The following is a 21,222-nucleotide window of genomic DNA, read 5'->3' as shown; positions in this document are numbered from 1 at the left end:
ACTGGGCAGGATTGTGACTGGTTAGGGAAGTACAAGACAATAAGGTGACTCCTTACTTCTCTGAATGAGCTGTCTACATATTGCTAGTAACAGTGGCAGGGTATGTCTATACTACCTGCCTGATTGGTGGGCCACGATTAATCCAGCAGGGGTCGATTTATCGCGTCTAGCCTAGACGCGTTAAATCGACCCCTGAGCGCTCTCCCGTCAACTCCTGTACTCCACCGCCGCGAGAGGCGCAGGCGGAGTCAACGTGGGAGTAGCAGCAGTCAACTCACCGCGGTGAGTAGGTCTAAGTATGTCGACTTTGCATAACTTAGATCGATCCCTGCCCTCAGTGTAGACCAGGCCTAAGAATGGGACTGCTTGATGAGGTTATTACTCCTCCCCCACCCCAGCCCTTAGAGGAAGGCAGACCGTGGGCATGTAGGAAAAGGGAGTGAGTGGAACTTTGGCAGGAGGCAGTAGATCTGGATTCTGTTCCCCCATCTGCAATTACATCTATGTGTGCTCTTGGACAAATCATTTAATTTCTCTGTGCCTCAGTTTCCATTTCAATATAATGAGCATAATTATACGGATCAGCAACATTTGTGAAGTGCTTTGAGATCCTTGGTTGAAACATGATTTAGGCCCTATAAGTGACAGCATGTGGCTACAACAGTTTGCCCGCACACTCTCAGTTGCAGAATTGGGGTCAGTAATAATAATAATAATAAATCTGAAAAGCCATTTTAAATCCCTTAAGTATAGTTTAAATTAGATTACTTTAAATTACATTTGGTGACAATAGTTATATATACATAATTACACACACACACACTCTAATAAAGAGATACAGATACTGCCCACTGGGCTGGTTTGTGCACCAAAGCCAACCTTAACCCTTTAGAAAATATTTACATCCAGATCTCAGTGTGAATTGTTTGCCAGCTAGTGAGTTTTATTCAGTTGTACAGCATGGAATAATACATCAAAAGCCAACTAAAAGCAATGTTTCATTTATTCTGCTTTAGTATGATGATAGATAAAACTCTAGTTTTGTCCTTAAAGAATCAAAAGTAACTAGTGGTAATCAAAGAAACATTAGTACTGACCTCTGTAAAGACTTACTGCCAAGACTCATACTATCAGCGACATCCAGAATCACCAGTTTTTGAAAGCAGTGGACTCAGAATGAAGTTGTCTTTTTTTGGCAACAGAGCAGTCTGCATTTAGCAGAGGCATATGTTTCAAGCTCAAATGACTTCACTTCAAATTAAAGGAAAAATGTTTTGAAGTATAGTCATTTGATAATCATTTGCTTTAAAATAAGCAACATATTTCTATTTAATGAGATTCATTTCTTTTACAAGTGAACCAACAGTGTGGCAAACAAAAAACAACCGGCTCTTACATACAATTCCAAAATAAATTACATCTAGTTTGTTGTTGTGTTCTTTTTTCCTTTTTCAACTGCCTGTAGAACTCCCACAATTTTTTCATTGCTACAATGACAAATGCTATGAGAAAAGACCTGGTACACTGCCAAAAAACCTACTCTAGACTTCAGTATATGTTTCTGCTTTCAAGAGTCAATTGTTTTCCCTCTCTCCCAGGGGCCACTAGCTACCTTATTACCAGAAAGAATGACCCCTTGACAGCACAACTGAGATCTAGAAACTCAACAAAATTGTAACCCCTCCAGTGACATCAGAATTCTAATCAAGAGCAGAGGGTCTGAAAGACAAATGTATTTGTATTAAAGACCACCATGTCAGAGTGTGGCTTCTTTACTTGCAAAGGCACCTATTTTGATTTCCTTTTCTTTTGATTTTTTTTATTACCCTTTTTCTTGTAACCTTTTACTCCACCAGCGTTCTTAATGTAGAGAGGTTTTCACAGCATGGGAATTATCTATACCCGGTTTACACAATTGCTTCCTTTCTTCCACATGCAATCCATTTTGTGAAATGTGCAACTAGACATGGGAGGCCCTCTAGTTATTATTGACTTTTCTCTCTTACTCAGCTTACCCCATTGTCAGAGCAATTGTTCAGCTATTATTTGCCCCATAAGAAATCCAGGTATTAGACCTACAGCACTGAAACTACAGACAGATCAAGTATGGGTTTGGTATCTTAATGTACTCTTCTGAGGAAATATATCCTGGCCTTTCAGGGCAATGCACTGGAATGATCTAGTTAGCCTAGGAATCCTAATGCTGTCTGCCAGTATCTGTCAAGTACACTTATTACTCAGGAGTACCCAAGTTATTTGGTGACATCTTTTAACACACCTAAGAGTACCGCTTCCAACATTGCTATGGATGGGATTGTCAAAAGCACCTACGTGACTTTGAAGCCCAAATTCCAGATCCTGAAATCATAGCTGCCCTGACTGTCCCTTGCACCCATACTGATTGCAAATTAATGGGACTTGTGCTTCTAAATCACTTAGGTGCTTTTGAAAATCCCACTTTGCATTAACTATGTCCCAGTGTCCGTCAAGCAGCAGATTTTAAGAGTAACCTTTTTTTGGATTCTGCTACAGGGAATAGGTGGCCCAATGTCAGAAGTGGGTAGAACATCCAACCCTATCAGGGAGCAGCAACAAGACACCCAGAATAGTCCTAAATCACTGAGGGATAGATTCTGCCTTCCTGACTCTTGCTGAGTAGTAGTTTGAAATCAGTGGGACTACTCATGAAATAAGGTGTTATTCAAGATGAGGAAAGGTAGCAGATTCTGGCCCTGAACCAGTTCAGTCCAGCTTGCTGAACCTAACACTGTTGATGATCATTTAGGGCCCCAGTCCTCCAAAGACAAGTATGTGGGCAGAACTCTGTGCCTGCACAGAAGCTCACTGACTTTTAGTGGAGCTCTGGTGGACACATTTCAGAGTAACAGCCGTGTTAGTCTGTATTCGCAAAAAGAAAAGGAGTACTGATCTGCCTGCCTGGTTCTGCAGGATCAGGAGAAATGAATCAGAGATAGTGCCCTCCTAGTAAGAAGGATGTGAGGACAACTGAAATATGAGGAAGAGGAAAAGAAAAGAAAAGAAAAGAAAAGAAAAGAAAAGAAAACACTCAAGCACACCATTCAGAAATACTAGACGGACAAGTCTTAAAGAGCTAACTGACTGATCTTATATTGTGATTCTTTTCTAATATATTTAGGTGTGCATGTATAGTAAGTGACAGATTGCCTGCCCTGGCTGCTAATATCCGCAGAGCAGGAACAGTACAGGTAGTGACAATGCAAACTTTCCCATGCCCTTGCTCTAGCTCAGAGGGTGCACCAGAGGGGAGAGGATAAACAGCCATCTTCATAACCACTAGCTTTGACTTCTCTGCTGAGGCTACCACTACCATTCCCAGTTGTGGTGGGATGCGGTGAGTGAGTGGACACCTTTACACTGTGAAGTGGACTGAGATCACCATCTCATTTCATAAGGGCTGCTAAAGTATTATTTTAATAGGTTAGGCCACCACCTTGCAGTACAATCCATGTGAGCGGACCCTTGTGCCCGTGCAGAGCTGCACTGCTGTCAGCGGAGTTCTGCACGTGTGCCAGGCTCTGCCTGTGTAGATCTGATTGCAGGATCAGGGCCATCAGCAGTGATCAAAAACCTGAAGGTTGGCAATATTGTCGCTCGTGGCTTTTCTGTCCGTAGCTCTATTATCACCTTAAATACTAGGTTGCATAACTTTAATTTCTACCCAGAAAACCAAGATGCAAGTCACGCACGTTGTCTCCAACACATAAATATGATAGATTAAAATAATATAAGCTGGGAGAGACACACCTGATGGATGGAATAGTAGATTCTTCCACAATAAGCAGCACTGAGCTTCTCTTAAATAGAATGAAGGGAAATCTGAGGAAAATAATGAACAAAATAGTAGCTCCTTCTGCCAGACTCATCAAGTTAAATGGCTTCTGGTATTGTTCAAAGCCTGTATGCTATTGTGTTCTGTGGCAGAGGGTAAAGAGAGGAGGGGAGACTTCCACTGACATTTTGATGAGATAACAAACAAAAATAATATTTTGACAGAAGAGCTCATCCTATTTTTCTTTCAAAGCCATTCTTAAGCAGGAACAGAAGTCTCCTTCATATGAAGAATATTGAGGACATAAACAGAGCCCATCCAGTAGTATTTTAAGGAACTACTCCATTTGTAAACTAACACTGTCTGCTTGAAATGAACACAGAGCATGACTAAAGACCACAAGTGCTTGGCATCACTTGAGCTTAATTTTAAATACCATTGACAGACATTTTTGGACTATGTTCTGCAAAACTAGTGTCAAGTGTTGACATTGGCGTAAGCATACGACATGGCTCTATGCATTCACATGCTGATAGGTTGCACTAATGTGTGTGTAAACAATAAAAACAAAAGAGGTTAGTTTTCATATTAGTACTAAGTTTTATTTATGTCAATATCAGAATTTATTTACCCTCCTGACCAAATGTTTACCTCACTCTGCCTCATCAATATTAACCTCACAGATCAATAAATCTTCATATTGACAGAATAGAGAAGTCAATATCGCCTTATTACTATTTAATAAATATTTCATTGTCAGTAAGCCAGTGAGAACAAACGTCTGTACAGTAGAATGGCATGCACTTTAATTTTGGGAGGTTAATACCGTATGGATGTTTGAAAGGAGAAATCTAACTTGTAATAAGTGCATACATCAATATCAGAATATAAAACTACAACACGGTGAAGGATGTTTAAATTGAACAAAACAGGTTTTTTTAGTCCCACTTTTGATATACAAATGTTGGATGTGTTTTACTGAATCTTCTGACTATGATTGATAGGAGATGCATCAATTTCAAGGTTTGTGAATTTAAGTAAATTGTTGTCAGTGGTATCGTTTCTTCTTTTTTGTATTTTTTTTTCAAATTATCTCCTTCCAGAGAATAGTTTTACAAATTGAGACAAGATATACATAAAGCATCAATTTAGCTTGACTATCCACTTACAATTGTAAAAAAAAAAAAAAAAGTTGAGATAAGAATGTGAGTACATCAGGGTTGTTCAGAAAACTCCAGAGTATTTTTAAAAAACTGCTTATGTTTTTCAAAATAATCCTAGGTGTTTCTATTTTGAAAACACTTTGTCTGCCTTTTCATTCAAAGGACAAAGCTGTGTTGGTGTACACAGGAAAAAAAATATGGCTCACAAAGGAGCCTTCTTCAATATTTATCCTTTCATCTAGATTATAGAGTAATCATGTTATTAAAAAAAATGGGGTTAGCAAAAGAATTATATCAAACTATCTGAAACCTGAGAGTAGGTTTTTAATCTTTCCCTGGTTACTGGAGATAGCTTATTTAGACTGGAAGGCCTAAAGAATTTGTACTGACAGTGACAGGGATTGGACTTTACACAGCAAAATTTACTAAATGTCCCAAGTAGAACACCTTTGGTTAGGGATAAGTCTGGGTCTAATATAGGTGAATTCACTCTAACCACTTCTTATTTGGAGAGGTCTGTGTTCTGATTTGTCTGATTGCTCATATGATGTCATCTAAAGTTCATTACTTCAGTTTCAGTGTGTGTGTACTTAAATATACTTAAAACAAATGGTAAGACAAGTGTGTTTGTGCTTTTGCTTTTTAACATCAAATCTTACAACTGAATAAAGATAGTATCCTCATTTTACTGTCCTCTGAAAGAAGCATCATGGTATGGATTCTGTAAATCTAAGGCAATATACATGTTGCTGATTAAAAGCTGATGGTAATAGTTAATATATATGGTAACAGGGGGCAGTGTAGTTTTTTTCCTAATATTTGCTCTAAAAAATGAAAATTAGAAGAGAAAAAACCCCTAGATGTGACTGTATAAGCCTTGATTTGAAGAGCTTTTGTTATCTCCTAAATAATACATATAAAAATTTTCATATAAAATGCTATATTAAAACTCAGTTCTAGTGGGTATTTGTGTTTATGAATTGATTCCTTATCCATATTTTATAGAGAAATTGTGCTCTATTCTGGTACTGAGCATTATTTTCCAAACTCCTTGTTAGACACTGAATATCTCTCTACTGTGCCTCAAGGCTTAAATGAAATGAAAATTTAAGTGAAATTTAAAAAGACAACATTCAGAAACTTATTTTTTATAATGCTTCTGAAAGTTCATAATTATTTTTGTCCTTAATAGTCCTGCCTTTGAAATAATTTGATGGCTACATTTCTAAATCCACTTGGAAAGATTTGGCAACCGCATAACCATTAATGGGAGTATATATCACAAAAATGATTTTACAAATAAATAATGGTTTACAGGATTTGGCTTAAATTGTCTGCTTTCATTTGATTTTTTTCTAAGTTAATTTGTGGCGAGGCAGGAAAATCAAATTGAACACAATTTGGAAATAAAACTATTTGATAATTGAGATAAGTAGCCTGAACTTGTCAGTCACCTGTGACCTTCTTCTAGTTACACTTCATTTAAACTTTCCCAATTCAGAGGGCCTAAGGATGAGTTTCAGAGCATAAACAGAGCAACTCTGGCTTGGCTCTGGGACTGCATTATCCCTCCAGTTTGTTTACTTTGTATTTAAAATTGAGAGAGCTGAGTAAACAAGTAAAGATGTTTGGAGAAGATGCTTAGTTGCTACTTCAAGTTTGCAGAGACCTTTGTGGGGGAAAATACAGGATGTAGAAAAAATAATAATGGATATGTAAACTACATGAGAGAAAAGGTAGCATGAGGAGCCAGGAGCTAGGATCTTATTTGGAATCTGATCCTCTTGGAAGAGCCCTGTTACTGGAAGTTTGCAGTTAGTTTGTGTTTGGACCTAATGTTTTGTTGCCTGTTCCAAACAGGTTATTCAGAATTCCTTGGCAGCTGAATCCTTCATGCTTTCGTGCTAATTATTGCTAAGCGTGATTGGCAATAACACCAATTGCATCTTCACCAGGAGACAGCTGAAAGGATTTTTATTCGGGTTAACAATCCCCATCGCCAACAAGACAGAAAAAGCACTTTGTGGTAGCCCTCTCGTGCATCCTTGCTCAGATCGGAGCGGAGGGAGAAGATGAACAAGCTGAGCGGGTTTGATGCCATCTCCCAACGTGTCCCGTAGGCTCGCTGAGGAAATGAGTTTAAATCAGGGCTGTGTTTGCTTTGGCTAGCTGTGCCAGCTCCCTTCCCCACTCTGCTCTGCGGCGGGTGGCAAAGGGCTGATCAGAGGTGGGTAGCGATCGCCAATGGCTTTGGTGTGTGAGATTCCCCGGGGTGGCACAGGGCAGGGCAAGAGGGAGTTTGAATTGAATAACAACAAGTGTGACTTGACTTCTGCTTGGCTGCAGCCCTCTCGCCTTTAAGAGGGACTGGAGCAGACTCGCTTCTTAATAAACCTTCGGGTCGATGCGGCATTGCTCGCCAGTGAATCTTCGTGGGTTTATTTATTTTAACTAACTCGGCCAAACGAATCGCGGCCCCTTGTTGGCTCTGGCTGCAGAGGCGGAGGAGACGCAGGAAGACAAGGGGGAGGAGGCGAGGAGAATTCGCCCAGAGCTCGCAAGGTTTCATGCCTGCAATGACTGCGTGCAGATGCGTTCACCCCAGTCCAGCCTCCTCCCTGGCAAAGAGCCCCCAGCTCCTGATCACTCCGTCCCTCCCCAGACTCAGGCTTCCTTGCAAGGAGTGGCAGACTCTGGGCAGCAGCTAGGCAAACCTAACCTTTCGAGATCCCTTAGCCCCCCCCAGTCCGGTGCTGCAGGGAACCCATTCATCCCTCAGGGCGCCTGCACAACAGAAAAAGCGAGTGATAATCGTTTCAAACAGCGTGAGACTTCCAAAGTTTACAGTATTAGAAAGCCCCGGGGGTCAAACCTTCCTTCCAGGCAGGACAGAGCCGGAGTGAGTCTCTCACTGCCTTTTGCACTCGGCGCGGGAGCAGGGCTCGGGGTGAGGGGAATTGTTTATTAGGAAATAATGGTCACTAGCCTTTACAGTGCCTGCGAATAGGGCTCACGATAAATCAAGCCTTGTTCTGATCGCTAAACTTGGGACGTCTCTTGCTGTTTACTCCAGTCTGCGTGCGCGAGCAAGGCACTGGGAGCTCCTGGGAGGGGGTCGGATAAATACACTTGCCTTTGTCTCCTGAGCAGATGTGTGTGTTAGCGATAAACCAGGCGCAGAAGTAGACCTACCCTTAACAATGAATGCAGCTCATGAGGGATTCTGATTCCTTGCAGACACAGAGAGGGAAAGGCTTGTGGGCTAGAGGAACTTCCGCGCTCCACAGTCCCCAGAGTTGCGAAATATTTTTAGTAACAGCTGTCACTTCGCAGCAGAGCTTTCTGCTACACCTGTCCCTTACATCGCCTTTTAACCCTTGCCTCCCTCGTGTCTCCTTAGCCTGGCTTCTGTCGTTCCCATCTCCGCGGTTTACAACCCCCCTAGGCTATGAGGCCGCTCTTTAATACAGGCGGGATCAACCAAGAGGTGCTTCATAAGAACGGAGCCAGGATGCTGAGTGAGCTTTGCCTCCTCTATGCATTTTGGGGAGGCGGAGGGGGCAGAAGAAAGGTTCGGTGAGATAAGCTCGTCTCTCCTTCACTAGCTGAGGAGGCTGGCCGCTGACGTCACGTGTGGTTTGCCCAGGCTTTTGTTCAGTTAAAAAATAGTTTCGTGGGGCAGCTTACCTGAGCTGCGGGTCTGTTTGATTGCTCCGGAAAATATCGCTGCGACAACGCGCAAGCCATTTCTTCCTGGCGCAGAGCTGTATTCGCGCCACTCCCGAAATTCATTCCAGCACTGATCAAGAAGCCGCTTACTACTGTGTAAAATGAACGTTTTACTCCCTGGAAAACAAAACCTAAACTTTGTAACTTGGCTTCAGCAACAAAATCAACTATTTCTTACTACAGGTCCCTATCCTGCTCCAAATATTCCCATTCCCACAACATTCTTTAGTTTTGAACATATTTTCCCTCGCATCCCAGGTCATTCCTATGCTCATTCTTCTTGCAATTGCGTATTAACCTAGTAAAATAATTGCATTCGAGCAGACTACTTTAACCAGACAGTTGACCATCTTCTCTGATTCCACGTGGTTATTAAAAATCGTTGGTACCCAAATAATAAAGGAACAGTTGTTTTAAGCGATCAGTTTGCAAATGTTCCATTATCTGTGTGTATGTGAGTGTGTATAATGTATATATTTCCGAGTTATTACTCTCTCTCTCTCTCTCTGTGTGTGTGTTTCCATACCTTAGAGCGAAATGGATAACTTGGAAATGTGTACCCAATTTGCCAATCTTTTCCGGATTTCTTATGTAACTGAGTTGCACATTATAATGTAAATAGTGGATCTCTAGATATGGAGACAATTATTTTAACACGCCAGCGCATAGTGTTTCACAACCTACCGCTTGTGCACATCTCAGTTGCACAGCAGATAGGACTACAGCTCTTCCACGCTGTATCATAACTTTACCACCTTATTTCATGACAGTGTGTGTCATAGACAGATATGATCGCGCACACAGACAGCGGTCTATGTCTAACTGATCTAGCGGTACAGTGCGTATATAATTTGACAGTTTGCCTTCACAAAACTGTTTGTTAGTGCTAAATCCCCCCGCTCAGGACAGTATTCTCTTCATTTTATTGCTGTTTCGTTCTCAGTGCATGTTCTTTGCAACCAAGGGGCTTCCCTTCTGGTCCCTATATTTTAATCCAGTAAAGGACTGATTAGCCCCAGTTCCACGCTATGGCTCTAAAAGGGCCAGGTCTGCGCTAGCTCGCAGAGTCACCTCTCACCTCTCTGCATCTCCGGGCTGAGGTCACTGCTGGGGCAATGCGGGGGAGCAGGCGGGGGAGCTGGCTGGCTCTGCTACAAGTACCTGGGCAGAGCTTAAGGCAGAAGTTTCCGTTCGAATGTTATTCATCCTTTTAACGTCAAGAGAAAAATATTGTCTCCATTTAAACAAAAAACAAATCAACCCACCTACCTCTCTCTTTATTACACTGATATCGAAATGGAGTCCTCGTAGGAACAACAGGAAAATTCAACTCGCCAAAGCATGGAGATGAGTTTAGTTTAGTTTAATTTGCATCCTCAGGTTTTAGTGTTTTCTCTCTCTCTCTCTCTCTCTGTCTTTGGGGAGGGGAGTCGATTGTTTCACATCGTATTGTTAAACGTTCCTGTGAACGGTTGCATTTTAAAGAAGGACTTTACAATCTGCATTTTGGTTGTATTCAGCTACGAGCACCGTTCGCCTCGAACCGTGCATTCACTTAAGGTGCAAAGGTACGCGGATAACATTTCAGGTTGAATGACTGGAACACAGCAGATTGCCCCGTTTATGCCAAATCCTGGAATTAATTGAACAAAAAGAATATTTTATTTTCCAGCTGTAAAAAAAAAAAGGCAATATAAAGTGGAATCAGATTGTAACAGGAAGGACTACAATAAAACCATAGATCCCTCTTGAAAAGATTTCATTGGGAGCAGATTTTTCAGGTGTGTAGGATCATCATAAATAAATGCTATTAGAGACTTTATTGTTATTATAAAAGCATACAATACATTGAAAAGACAGAAATAAAAAGGAACCTATTTTGTATAAGAAAATGAGCACTTGAAGGTGTCAGTAGTTTTTAAATAGCTCTGGTATTTATCAGTTGGTCGATGCGGAGGTAAGCAAATATTTAAGTATTCAGGAAAAGGAAAATTAATTTAGAAAAAGAGTTACCTTCCATTGACTGTATCATTGCATTTACAGAGCTGATGTGGAGCCATCGCTTTGTTTATTTTTCTAACGTCTGCCCAAATTCCAGCAATCCAAAGAGCAGTAACAGCCTTTTCCATGTGTTTATCATCGGGGTTGCAACAGGATTCGCCTCAATTGTTCTGCCTTTCTTGTGTTTTCCTTTCTTCCCTCTTCTGCATTTCCCAGATACATTTGCTTTGGTTGCAAAAATAAACAGCGGACTTTTTAACAGCAATTTGAGATGATAATGGCTAGTGATCCCATTCTTTCCATCATAATCTTCAAGTGGTTTAAGATTAACGATAGGAGGTGTTTTAGCAAGAAGTGTGGGGTCTCTTCTCCAAAGACCAGCGCTATGATAATTTACTTAAGATGTTGACAAGACTGTCAGTAAGGCTAATTTTTTATTAAGCTGCACCGAGGTAACTGTAGTAAGCATTTGATTATTTTTTTTTTTTGTAAGTAAGGTACATTAATTTTATGAGTGTCTTCCCACAACTGTTATTTGGTCTCTGGCTGATGCATTTGCAATTGAAATGCTGCTCCTTGCCTTTGTTTCCAGAAAGGTGTTTTCTGCTGTTCAGTTATATATTCCTCTCCCCCACCTCCTCCTCCCTCTACACACACACACACACATTAAAAAAAAAAACGAAAATAAATTTGGGGAGCTACTGCCATGATCCAAACCCTTCAGCTCTTCTGCAGGGCATTGTTGTGCCTGTATTTCTGTGTAGACAGAGCCCTGAACCAAGTGAACTTGATGTTTCTTCTAAAATAGACAAAATAATCCTTTAAACTATAAATATTTAACTGTACCTCAGTTTACACAGTGGCCCTGGTGCCTCTTTAAACACAAGTGATTTACGATTTTATTGGAGCTTTAAAATGGTGTTCTGCTTTTGTTACATGTCACTGTTTTCCACCGGGGGCTGCCTGCTCCACTCCTGATTGAGTCCGCCCCACTGAACCGGCAGCTCCTCCAAAGGAGACGTTGAAAAAACCCAACATTAGAAGAAAACCGTCTGCTCTCACGCACGAAGTTATGGAGAATAATTTGCCAGGAAGGCAACTGCCCACTGTCTGAGCGCTTTTGAGCATAAAAGCTGCTTCTGCTGTTACCTGAGGATCCCCCTTTACCGCTGAATTCCCAGGTCGTTTTCTCCCAGAAGAAGATGGTGCTAATAATTTAGATATTAGTTCAAGGTGAGCATTACGGCCCCTATAGAAAAAAATGACTAGGCTTTATTATTCTAACGCGTGTGTGTGCGCACATGCAAGGATAAACAATGTGCGAAATAGCCATTGCCTAATAAGAAAACAACAACAACCCGAGCATGCCATAGCATCAGGTTCTTAGGACAGCTGATTTTGCTGTTTTTAAAGAGCAGAAATCGTAAGCTTACATATAAATGACTGGGAAAACGTGACACTTATTTGGTCATGTTTCACTGTCTTTTTAGCTTCCCACCGATTGCTTATGCACAATGCTGTATAGGTAGGTATAGGCACACAGACGCAGGGTATGACTGTAGAGGGAGTGTATGTGTATAATTACATTTAATATCAAGAAGCTAGGTGGCAAGTTTTAGCAATTCCCTGAATGACAGCTCGACTACAGTAGTAACCACATGCTCACTGGCACAGGTATTATCTCGGTATTCTGTAACATCTTGGGTTTAACTTTTCTATAGCAGGGGGGGACAAAATGTTACCTGCCCTTCTTCTCTCTGTGCCATCGTTAACCCAGGACGACAAGATCACTTTTTTGATGTTTGCATTTCTCCGCGAGTGCAGGAAAATCGACACAAACTAAATCGCAGCAGCTACACCGGTATATTTATCCTTGTGATCAACGTTTCCCCCTTTTTAGATCTGCAGTTTTTGTAGTTGTTTTTTTTTTTAAATAGCAGTTTCCTAAACAGTTTATATTATAATCCCTTGAGGCCAAGAGGAAGGCGTGGGGGGAAACAGAGAGTGTCCTTTCTTATATATATACACACACACATATATATTTAAACATTGAGCCCTGACAGGAAATCTCCCTGGTACTGGCAAGCTTTGCTTGAGAAGTCTGTGCTGCGGAGCGGAGGCGCTCTGTTCAGTTGGCCAGCAGGGGGCGCTCTGATGTTGTGTCTGGGCTAAAGGAGCGGTAACCACAAGGCTTGTTTCATTGCGCTGGAACAATAACAAAAAAGGCAAAATAAGCTGCAGTTTCCAAACCCTAAACAGCTCCTCTCCTTGGGTTTCACTTCTTGTAACTCAGCCTTGTCTGACTTCACTGTCCTTAGGTACCCGCCAAGTATTGATCACACCCTTGCGTGAGGGTATTTACACCTTAGCCCGGCTCGCTGCAGTCTCTCGCCCTGCGCACTATACATTATGCAACTGCAACTTATTAAATACAACGATGAATTGTCAACATTTTTTTCGCCTGTTAGTTCCGCTGATCGGGGCAGGATTTATTTTCAGATCTCAGGTCCCGGAGCTATAGTGCGTGGTTTCTTTTCCTTAAATAAAATTGGTCAAATGTTGACAACCTTTAAGCCAATCTAACACTCAAGACTACTGATGGGAAACTAATGAGAAAATATCAGATCGTCCGGCCTGAGGGCTCCTAATTAAATCTTAGCTGATTGAAAAATAAAAGCGGGGTTTGAGGAGAGGAGGAGGAGGAGGAGGAAGGAAGAAGCTCCAGGCTGAACTTTACCTCTAGTTTTACGTTATATCGCCCCCTCCCCCCCAATTCCTCCTGCTCCCCCCTCTCTTTTAAAAGCCTAACGTTATTTCTTTGGCTATTTTAAGCGATCCACTCAGGACTCTCACTCCTTGCCCGGTAAATATTAAGGCCTTTAAGCAACGTGATTTAACTAATTAGAAAATTTACATCATTAAGTCTCAGGGAGAGAAAAAAGGAGAAACAAATCTGTCAGTCATTTTAAAAGAGACAGGCCCTATTGAAGTGTGAAGAAATCGGCTCTAATTCAAAAAGGCAATCGGGCAGAAAAAGCCCTCAACATTAGCCTGCTACTTATTAATCAGAAAGGGCTCCCCTCCTCCTCCTTCCCTGTAAGGGTAAAGCAGCCGCACATCATTAGTTTCACCCAACGCCAAAGCTGCGTTCCATTCAGGTTTTGCCACTCGTCCTTGTCCCATAGTAATTGTGGGTGTTTATCCACTCGGGGCTCATAGATCTGAAAATGTTTCCGTGGTGGGGACCCGGATCCGCAGGAAAAGGCCAGCGGCATAGATTCCATCACCCCCCACCCTTCCTCTCAGACAAATCCAACTGTACAACAAAGTAAGATCCTAGTTTGAAACCTGGTTGGGTGAGAACTAGATAATGCCTTTGTTTTCTCCCTCACGCTGAATTTATAACCCAGACACTCGAGACCAAGTGGCAACCCCAGCCCCTTTTCTAGGAGTGAATGTTTGTAACGCCAGGAACTTGGCTCAATAAACAACGTAAAACGTCACTGAAACTCAGAGCCCCCATTATTAATTTAGGGTTCTTGATTAAGTGATTTGGGACACTGATTATCTGAGGAATGTATGTGATGGCCAGGGGAGTTGTTTGCTTCCGGTATATGGAGCACAATGTGGGGATTTCTACACAATAGCAACTTGGTAAATATTAGGAATGCAGTAGTTTTATTTGGAATATAGAAAGAGTTTCAATTTTCTCTCTAGCCGTTCCCCTTGCAATTATTTAGCTAGCTCGACTATATTAGACATAAGAAATGCATACCACTCAGGACGCTGGCTCTTTTCTGATCTCGAACTGGCATGCACCGTAGCAAAGAAGTTTGCACTATTTCTTCTAGGAGCTAATTTAAGAAATGTTAAACACCTTTGGGGCAACTCTAGACAATAAAGGGCTATTTGTGAGCTCAGGGCCTGTAAATGAGATCGGAATCCGGCGCCTAAACTGGATTTTATCACAAGAAATTTGGCAATATTTGTTTTAAAAGGTCTGCAAAAGATACGCAAAATAGCCTCTTCCAGACTTGCATTTACTTTCAAATGTTAACTTTGAGGCGTGTTTACAAGTTGGTTTAGAAATGTAAGTTCATTACTACGTACATAATAATTAGCAGGCTGTGTGGTTAAAGATATATCACTGTATATAGTAAACACTGTATAGTAATTTAACATACATTACATATACACACATAGTAGTGCAGTCTCCGACTAGGATATTACACACACACACACAGCAAATGCGTGTTCAGCTCGACACCATCAGTGTTGTGCAGGGGATGGGAAAGAGGACGCAAAACACGTGCTGCGAAGTGCAACAATGTTCTAGTTTTCATCCAAATAAACTAAGTAACCCTTTTGGTGCCCTTTGGGAATATTTTAAGCAAACAGGATGCTCTCACTTTCGCAGGACGATGTGAGACACAGGACAAGATGGAAAGGAGAGAGCGTCATGAAGTGGTACTGTCCCTAACCGTTTTTTCCTTCCCATCAGTTTGCCTTCTTGTTATTTAAAATGATCGACTTTCTGATGCAGGCCCTTTGGAGAGAAGAAAAAAAAAACCCCAACCCCTCAACCTGTCTGCTGGCGGTGCTCGGAAGCTTAGCGGCTTCGTAATAAAATTTACGGCGCCTTTAACAACTCACAAGTAAAAACATTAAAATTCGCGTTAATTGAGAAAATATTGATATTTAACTCTCGAAAGAGCGAAATCGCAATGGAACTGCAAACTTTCAGCAGTATAACAGCGCCTGGCGGGGACAACATTCGGTCTTTAGCAGAGCTACTTTGGGAAGTGATTAAAAACAAAGAAAACCTGACAACTGCAGTTTTGAAAGGAAAATGATTTGCACCCTCTTCCCTCCCCGTCGCTGCAAACGCTCACGCTCCATTTTCAGAAGGCTCAGCACAAGTGTAAGGGACAAGAACCTGGACCCCAGCAGAGAAGCAGCAGTTCATAGTCAAACTAATGATATACTTTGCCAGGGAAAGACTGATGCCAACAGATTTGAAGGGAACATTTTCACAGGCAAAATTGTAGCCTCCTTTTAAATGAAATAGATCTAATATTATTTCCCTACTTTCAGCTGTCTGTTTAAAAAAAAATCCATTGGTAAAGAGAAAGGAAGGGGGAAATCCCGCCCTGGCTTTCTATCTTATTTCTGTATCTGTTTTTGGTATTATAGAAGAGTAAAGAAGTTTTTGTTTGGTGGTTTTTCATTGATCAGTCACTCTGAGCTAATGTAATTATCCTCATCAATAGAAGGCTGCAGAGAGAATCATTATGTGGGTGACAGTGATAAATGATCACCCAAGAGCTGCCTTTTCTCTTGGGCACCCCCACATCTGACCCTCCCACATACACAAGGTAGCCATAGAAACACCTTGAGGTCCTCAAACACGGCTGCAAATGGGAACAGAGAAAGAAACCCGACTTCACACACTTTCCTCCCCCCTAAAACCTCCTTCTGAAAATGCCATTCGGCCTCGCTAACTCCCCGTACTTGGCCTATGTGCGGCCGCACGGACTAGCCCATTCCTCATATGCCGGTGGGTTTCTCTAGAGGAGTTAAATACAAGATACATACGGCGGCGGTACGGTGCGAATATGTCGCTGCTTCTCGAAGTAATTGCGTGTAATGCAAAACCCATTCGTTTGAGAGTCTTTCTTTTAAATTGAGCAGCTACACCACAGAGTGGCTCGCATCCAGCAAATAATTCAGCCGGGGGGAGGGGAGGATATCTTTGGAAAGTGCCCAAACCCGAATTATTATTATTATTAATACTAATTATTAGTAGCAGCAATATTACTATAAGGTCTGTTCTGCGTTTCTTTCTAGCGCTTTCCCCATCCGCAGCCCGTTTTATTTCAGCCAAGTAACCACCGAGAGCAGTAATTGATTCATAATGATCCACAAATCGATGCGTTAGAAGGGGCGAGGGTGTTTATTCTACTCCTAAAGCTGCAAGTAAAGTAGCTTTGACACTGGGTGAGGATGGAGGGGCGGAGTTGTTTGGCGGTGCTGGGTCATCCATCATCACTGTCGCAGAGGGGCAAACTCCCTTCTGTCTCTTTCTCTCCACCAAAACGATTAATATTAAAATCGGCCTTGCCCAACAGTCTCTATTCTCAGCACAGCCCCCTGCCCCACCCCAAGGACAAAGATGCCGGGTTTCCCCAGCCCGATCGGAATTCCACCTCCACAGCAGCTTGCTCAGCTATACTGTGGAGCTGTGCGGTTTCCCCCTCTCCCCCGAAGGCGTGTTAAAAAAAAGTGTTTAAAAACAACATTTGCTATTGATTCCAACCAGGATCGTAATTGTGAAGAGTTGCGAGGCGGAGATATCACCGCAAAATCGCGTGAAATCCTTCCCTTCCAAGCCAAACACACGCTTCCTGCAGGGACCCGCCTGTAAACCACAGGATCTGGGGATTTGTCCTCTGGATCCACTGGATTGCCTCTCAAAATGAAAGGTGAAGTTAAGCAAATGTTTACGGGATCCTCCCACTTCTAAAGACAATGCAGTGAGGGCCCTCATTCGTCCTGTCAAATGCTTGGGGTGCACGGCTGATCTGTAACCTGTACAGGAACACTCACTGGATCCTTTGAAAAAAACAGGTTCCATCTTGTGACAGCTGCTAGATTAATTTGCCACATTTCCCCCACCCGTGCAAATCAGCTCTGGGCCAGACATATATAAAGCATTTCCACTAACATTTCCTCCTTGTAAGTCAGGACAGGACTCTGCCGAAAGGCGGCACGGACACAGACATCGTTTCCCACTTCTCCTTTTGCAGTGCACAGTCTGAAAAGCCCTAATTTGGGGTGACTGCAGCCCTCTCCCCAGAATCTCTTAGCGAAGTGGAAATTTACATGCCAAGTTTCCACACACATATATAGCAAAACAAGAGGTGTTTTTCTATTACCCTTCGTTTCTCAGAACATAAGCAATTTTATTCATACTACAGTATTTCCTTTCACACTATACCGCTGTCAAAACACTATTCCCGGTTGTTGTTTTTTTTTTTTTTTTTTACTTTTGACAGCTGAGCATTTCTTAAATACACCCAAATCGGAACCCTCCATACTAAATAGCAAACCTCAGATTGGAGCAATCTGTTTACATTGGATTCCAGCAACACAGCTCCCGCAGATTACAGCCCAGTGAGAAAATATACCAGTATTACAAATATTTAACTCATTACAAAAATAACAATCTACTAGGGAAAAGAACCAGCTCGTTGATCTTTATATATATATAGTCCTCCTCAAATCGGAGCGGGAAATGACAGCAAATCGGATACAATAAGTAGCTTTTGTGATGCAAAGACAACTCCTCTTTGATTCTTATTCTTGTTATTTCTCTCATCAAAATAATCAAAGACTTTGAAATCGGGAGGACAGGATGTCCATTTCATACAGGAATTAAGGATCGGGGCGTTTTTAATGAGGACAGAAAGAATGAAAGCCAAATGTGGAATCTCCCATCCTCTAAATTTCAGGGAATGCCTTAAAAGACGGCTACAAAGCAGGACCCGATTGCTAAATTAAGCCTCCCGCCCATTCCACTTGCCTCCTTCCTTCCTTTGCCAGCAGCGTGGGTCCATTTACTCAGTTCAGAAATTAAATATTAACTGGGAAGCTAAGACTTTTTCAACATTCCAAAGATTAAAAGTTGTCAGTCAGTTTTTAATAATAAACCAGTAACAGTTGTTTCCTAGAAAGTAAAGATAATTAAGGTATTTTTATTCTCCAAAATAGCAATCAATAAGAAACTCAAATCTTTCCCCTCTTCTTGAGACCCGATTCTGTTACCACTGAAGTAATGAGAAAACTCCCTCACTGCAGAGGAGGAAGGTCCAATTTCTTGCTGTAATGGCTTAGAGTTAGAACATAGGATACTTTCCTTTCATTTAGTTATTTCAGAGCCCAAGAAGTCTGTATTATTTTGGTTAAAACAAATTCTCCTCCCCTCAGTGGCCCTAGATCATCTAATTGCATTTCAAAAGTTAAATTTACATTTTCCCAATTCATCCACCTGATCATTTTTGCTTTTGTGACATAAAATAATAAAACAGTTTCTAGGGCCCGATTCTGCACTCCTTATGGAAGCAAAGTGCCCATTAAAGTCAAAGATGGGTTTGATTGCTTAAAACTTCTCAATCCAGCCTTGTGTTACAAATATTCTTTAATTATTCCTGCTTTAAACACACTGTAGTTATAGGGTGTGTGTGTGTACATACAGCTATTCTAAAGCCATACCTCTCTCTCTCTCTCTCTCTCTCTATATATATATATATATCAATACAGCTACAAAAAGTATAATCTGATGAGACTACATTTGGATTTTGTGACCTGGTGTCTGTTCAGTAGAAATGTACAAATTCAGATGTTGTCTCATCAGACTATGCTATGTCTGCTGTGGTGTCTGGTCTCTGATTTTAGCAGCCATTCTTCAGACTCATTAGTAAGAAATCCATCTTAGACATTTTTGCTCAACAAATGCCATCTTTCCCAATCATGATTAAAAACTCAAAAGCCTAACAAAAAATCAAAAATGAAATATTTATTACCGCATTTTGTGACTTAACACCGTCTTTTTAAACATAACGTCACAGTCCTCATACAAGTATTTTAATGTAAATTTTGACAAAGCTTAAAGGTAACAGCATTTTCTTCTAGTGAGGAACACGTGCTGAGAAAGGAAGAATTCATGGACATACAATACCAATTCCACAGCAGATCTGATACTAGCAAAACATTCTTTTTTTTTTCTTTTTCAATTGAGGTAAACACATAGAATATCTAACATGAAACAATTAATAGACCGAACTCTGTACGAAGTTTGTTACAGTATTCTCTTGCTTTTTTCCCAAGCTTTGAGTTCATGATAAAGTTCTAGGTTTGGTGCAAAGACCATTAGTAACTTCTTTCATTGAGGAAAGCTGCCCAACTTTTAGTTTTGTTTTGTCCAAAGCCAAGGCTCAGAACTACTGGAAGAAGCTCCTGCTTTGTCTTTTAAATCTTCACCTGCAAGCTCTTTGAAGAAGAGTCCACAAAATGGGTTTATGAAGCACAAACTATAAAGATCTGTTTGAAACTAAAGGACACATTTATGAAGGAACAAAACCAGGGGATGGCAAGGCCTTCTTGGAACTGTCTTCTGAGTGATGAGAGACCCAGCAAGATTTTTCATCTTCAACTCCAGGGTAATTCTTTTCTGACTGGCCAAAACGGGTCTGAAATATACTGTAGTCTTTCATGGATAGTGACTTCACTGCTGAACCAAAACAGTCATTCTTTTGGGAACAACACACATAGTGTGGAAAACAAGGAATTTTTTTTCTTCTAAAACTATTTGAGGCAACATAACGGAGTGATCAACAGAAATGTACAAGTTAACTTAGTTCCTATGTTTATACTACAGTAGTTATAACTCTTGGAGTCTTTTTTGTTTGTTTTTTGTTTTTTTTCCCTCAGAGGATCTTTACATGGACATAATTGTTTCAGTGAGCCCATGATTTCACATTTCTGTTCTTTTCTCATTGGTCCTCTGTTGTTGATGAAAAATGACAAAAGTAAAAAATAATCACAGCTGTCTGGAATTTCGTTTTAAGTGTCAAAATCTGGTCAAAGTTCAAAAGTCTTCAAATAGATTTGATATTTTGTTTGTTTTTTTCCCTTGAGTTCCCTTATACTATTGGGCATGAATGTCCATAACCTGTCCACCAACACTGGGGTCTACAGAATTTAACATTGTGGGGCTCTGTGCTGACATGGTCATTCCAGGGTGGGTAGGGGGTCCGCCGTGCATCATCATGGCTGGGTGATGGGGGTGACTTGACAAATATGAATGGATTTGGGGTCCATGTCTTAACTGAGTAGGGTGTGGGGTCATCTGGGGAGGAGTGTAACTTGGCTGTGCCATACTCATACCCATAGGACCACCCTGAGAGACGCAGTCCCCTGGCATGCCTTGCAAACCTAGACAAAGAGGGTAAAAGAAAATCAGTTTAGGTTCCTAAACATTTTTACAATTTACCCATCTAAAACGAACAAGAAAAACAACAGACACTGAAAATCTTCCATCTAAATTTAGCTGCAGATTCTTGCCAATGTTTGCAGACATTCAAATTCTAGTTTGAATTTAATTTGATCATTCAGCAGGATAATGCACATAACAGAACTAAATATTGAGCACAACTGAGTGTCACAAAATGTAAGCGTACTTTAAAAAGCCTAGTGGGTGAATTTCTATGATAAATTCCAGGAGGATGCATACTGTTAAGTAAACACATGTCAATTGAATATCAATATCTGATTTGTTTGGGTTTGGTATTTTAAAAATATAAAGGCTATCGCCTGTCCTGGTTCTGCACAAGGAGTATTAATGCAAGTTCCGCACACAGATCAATGGACCCAACTGCATAAATGAACAAAACAGAAACCAACAAAAGGCTCAACTTTGAAAGGTGCTGAGTGACTCCTGAGATATGCCGAGTGCCTTCA

General features: G+C 41.2%; 2 protein-coding genes and 1 long non-coding RNA gene across 10 annotated transcripts in view; 1 reads left to right on the top strand and 2 right to left on the bottom strand.

Annotated features, from left to right (window-relative positions):
* The window catches only part of LOC311522540, an 81,921-nt gene extending 70,567 nt beyond the window's left edge, over window positions 1–11,354 (bottom strand). Inside the window, exons 1-3 of one of the 2 annotated variants that reach the window (XR_014712159.1) lie at window positions 10,717–11,354; window positions 9,973–10,336; window positions 8,662–8,820 (exon numbers count right to left, since the gene is read on the bottom strand). This is a non-coding gene — a long non-coding RNA (uncharacterized lncRNA). Of the gene's footprint in view, window positions 1–6,718; window positions 8,821–9,972; window positions 10,337–10,716 lie in introns of those variants that run through there. The other variant, XR_014712160.1, reaches the window with a different exon arrangement.
* The window catches only part of CDIN1 (CDAN1 interacting nuclease 1), a 255,758-nt gene that overhangs the window by 231,299 nt on the left and 3,237 nt on the right, over window positions 1–21,222 (top strand). The window lies entirely within an intron of this gene.
* MEIS2 (Meis homeobox 2) overlaps window positions 19,260–21,222 on the bottom strand; it is a 185,541-nt gene continuing 183,578 nt past the window's right edge. For 4 of the 7 annotated variants that reach the window (XM_084631970.1, XM_084631972.1, XM_084631973.1 and 1 more), the window contains one exon: window positions 19,260–20,697. In XM_084631970.1, coding sequence (XP_084488096.1) covers window positions 20,411–20,697 — 287 coding nt within the window. In that variant the 3' untranslated portion in view covers window positions 19,260–20,410. The remainder of the gene's footprint in view (window positions 20,698–21,222) is intronic. The other 3 variants (XM_084631974.1, XM_084631975.1, XM_084631976.1) reach the window with 1 other exon arrangement.

Source organism: Lepidochelys olivacea, assembly GCF_965140295.1.
Source record: "Lepidochelys olivacea isolate rLepOli2 genome assembly, chromosome: 6".
NCBI lineage: Eukaryota > Metazoa > Chordata > Testudines > Cheloniidae > Lepidochelys > Lepidochelys olivacea.
This window is presented reverse-complemented; position numbering and strand designations above follow the sequence as displayed.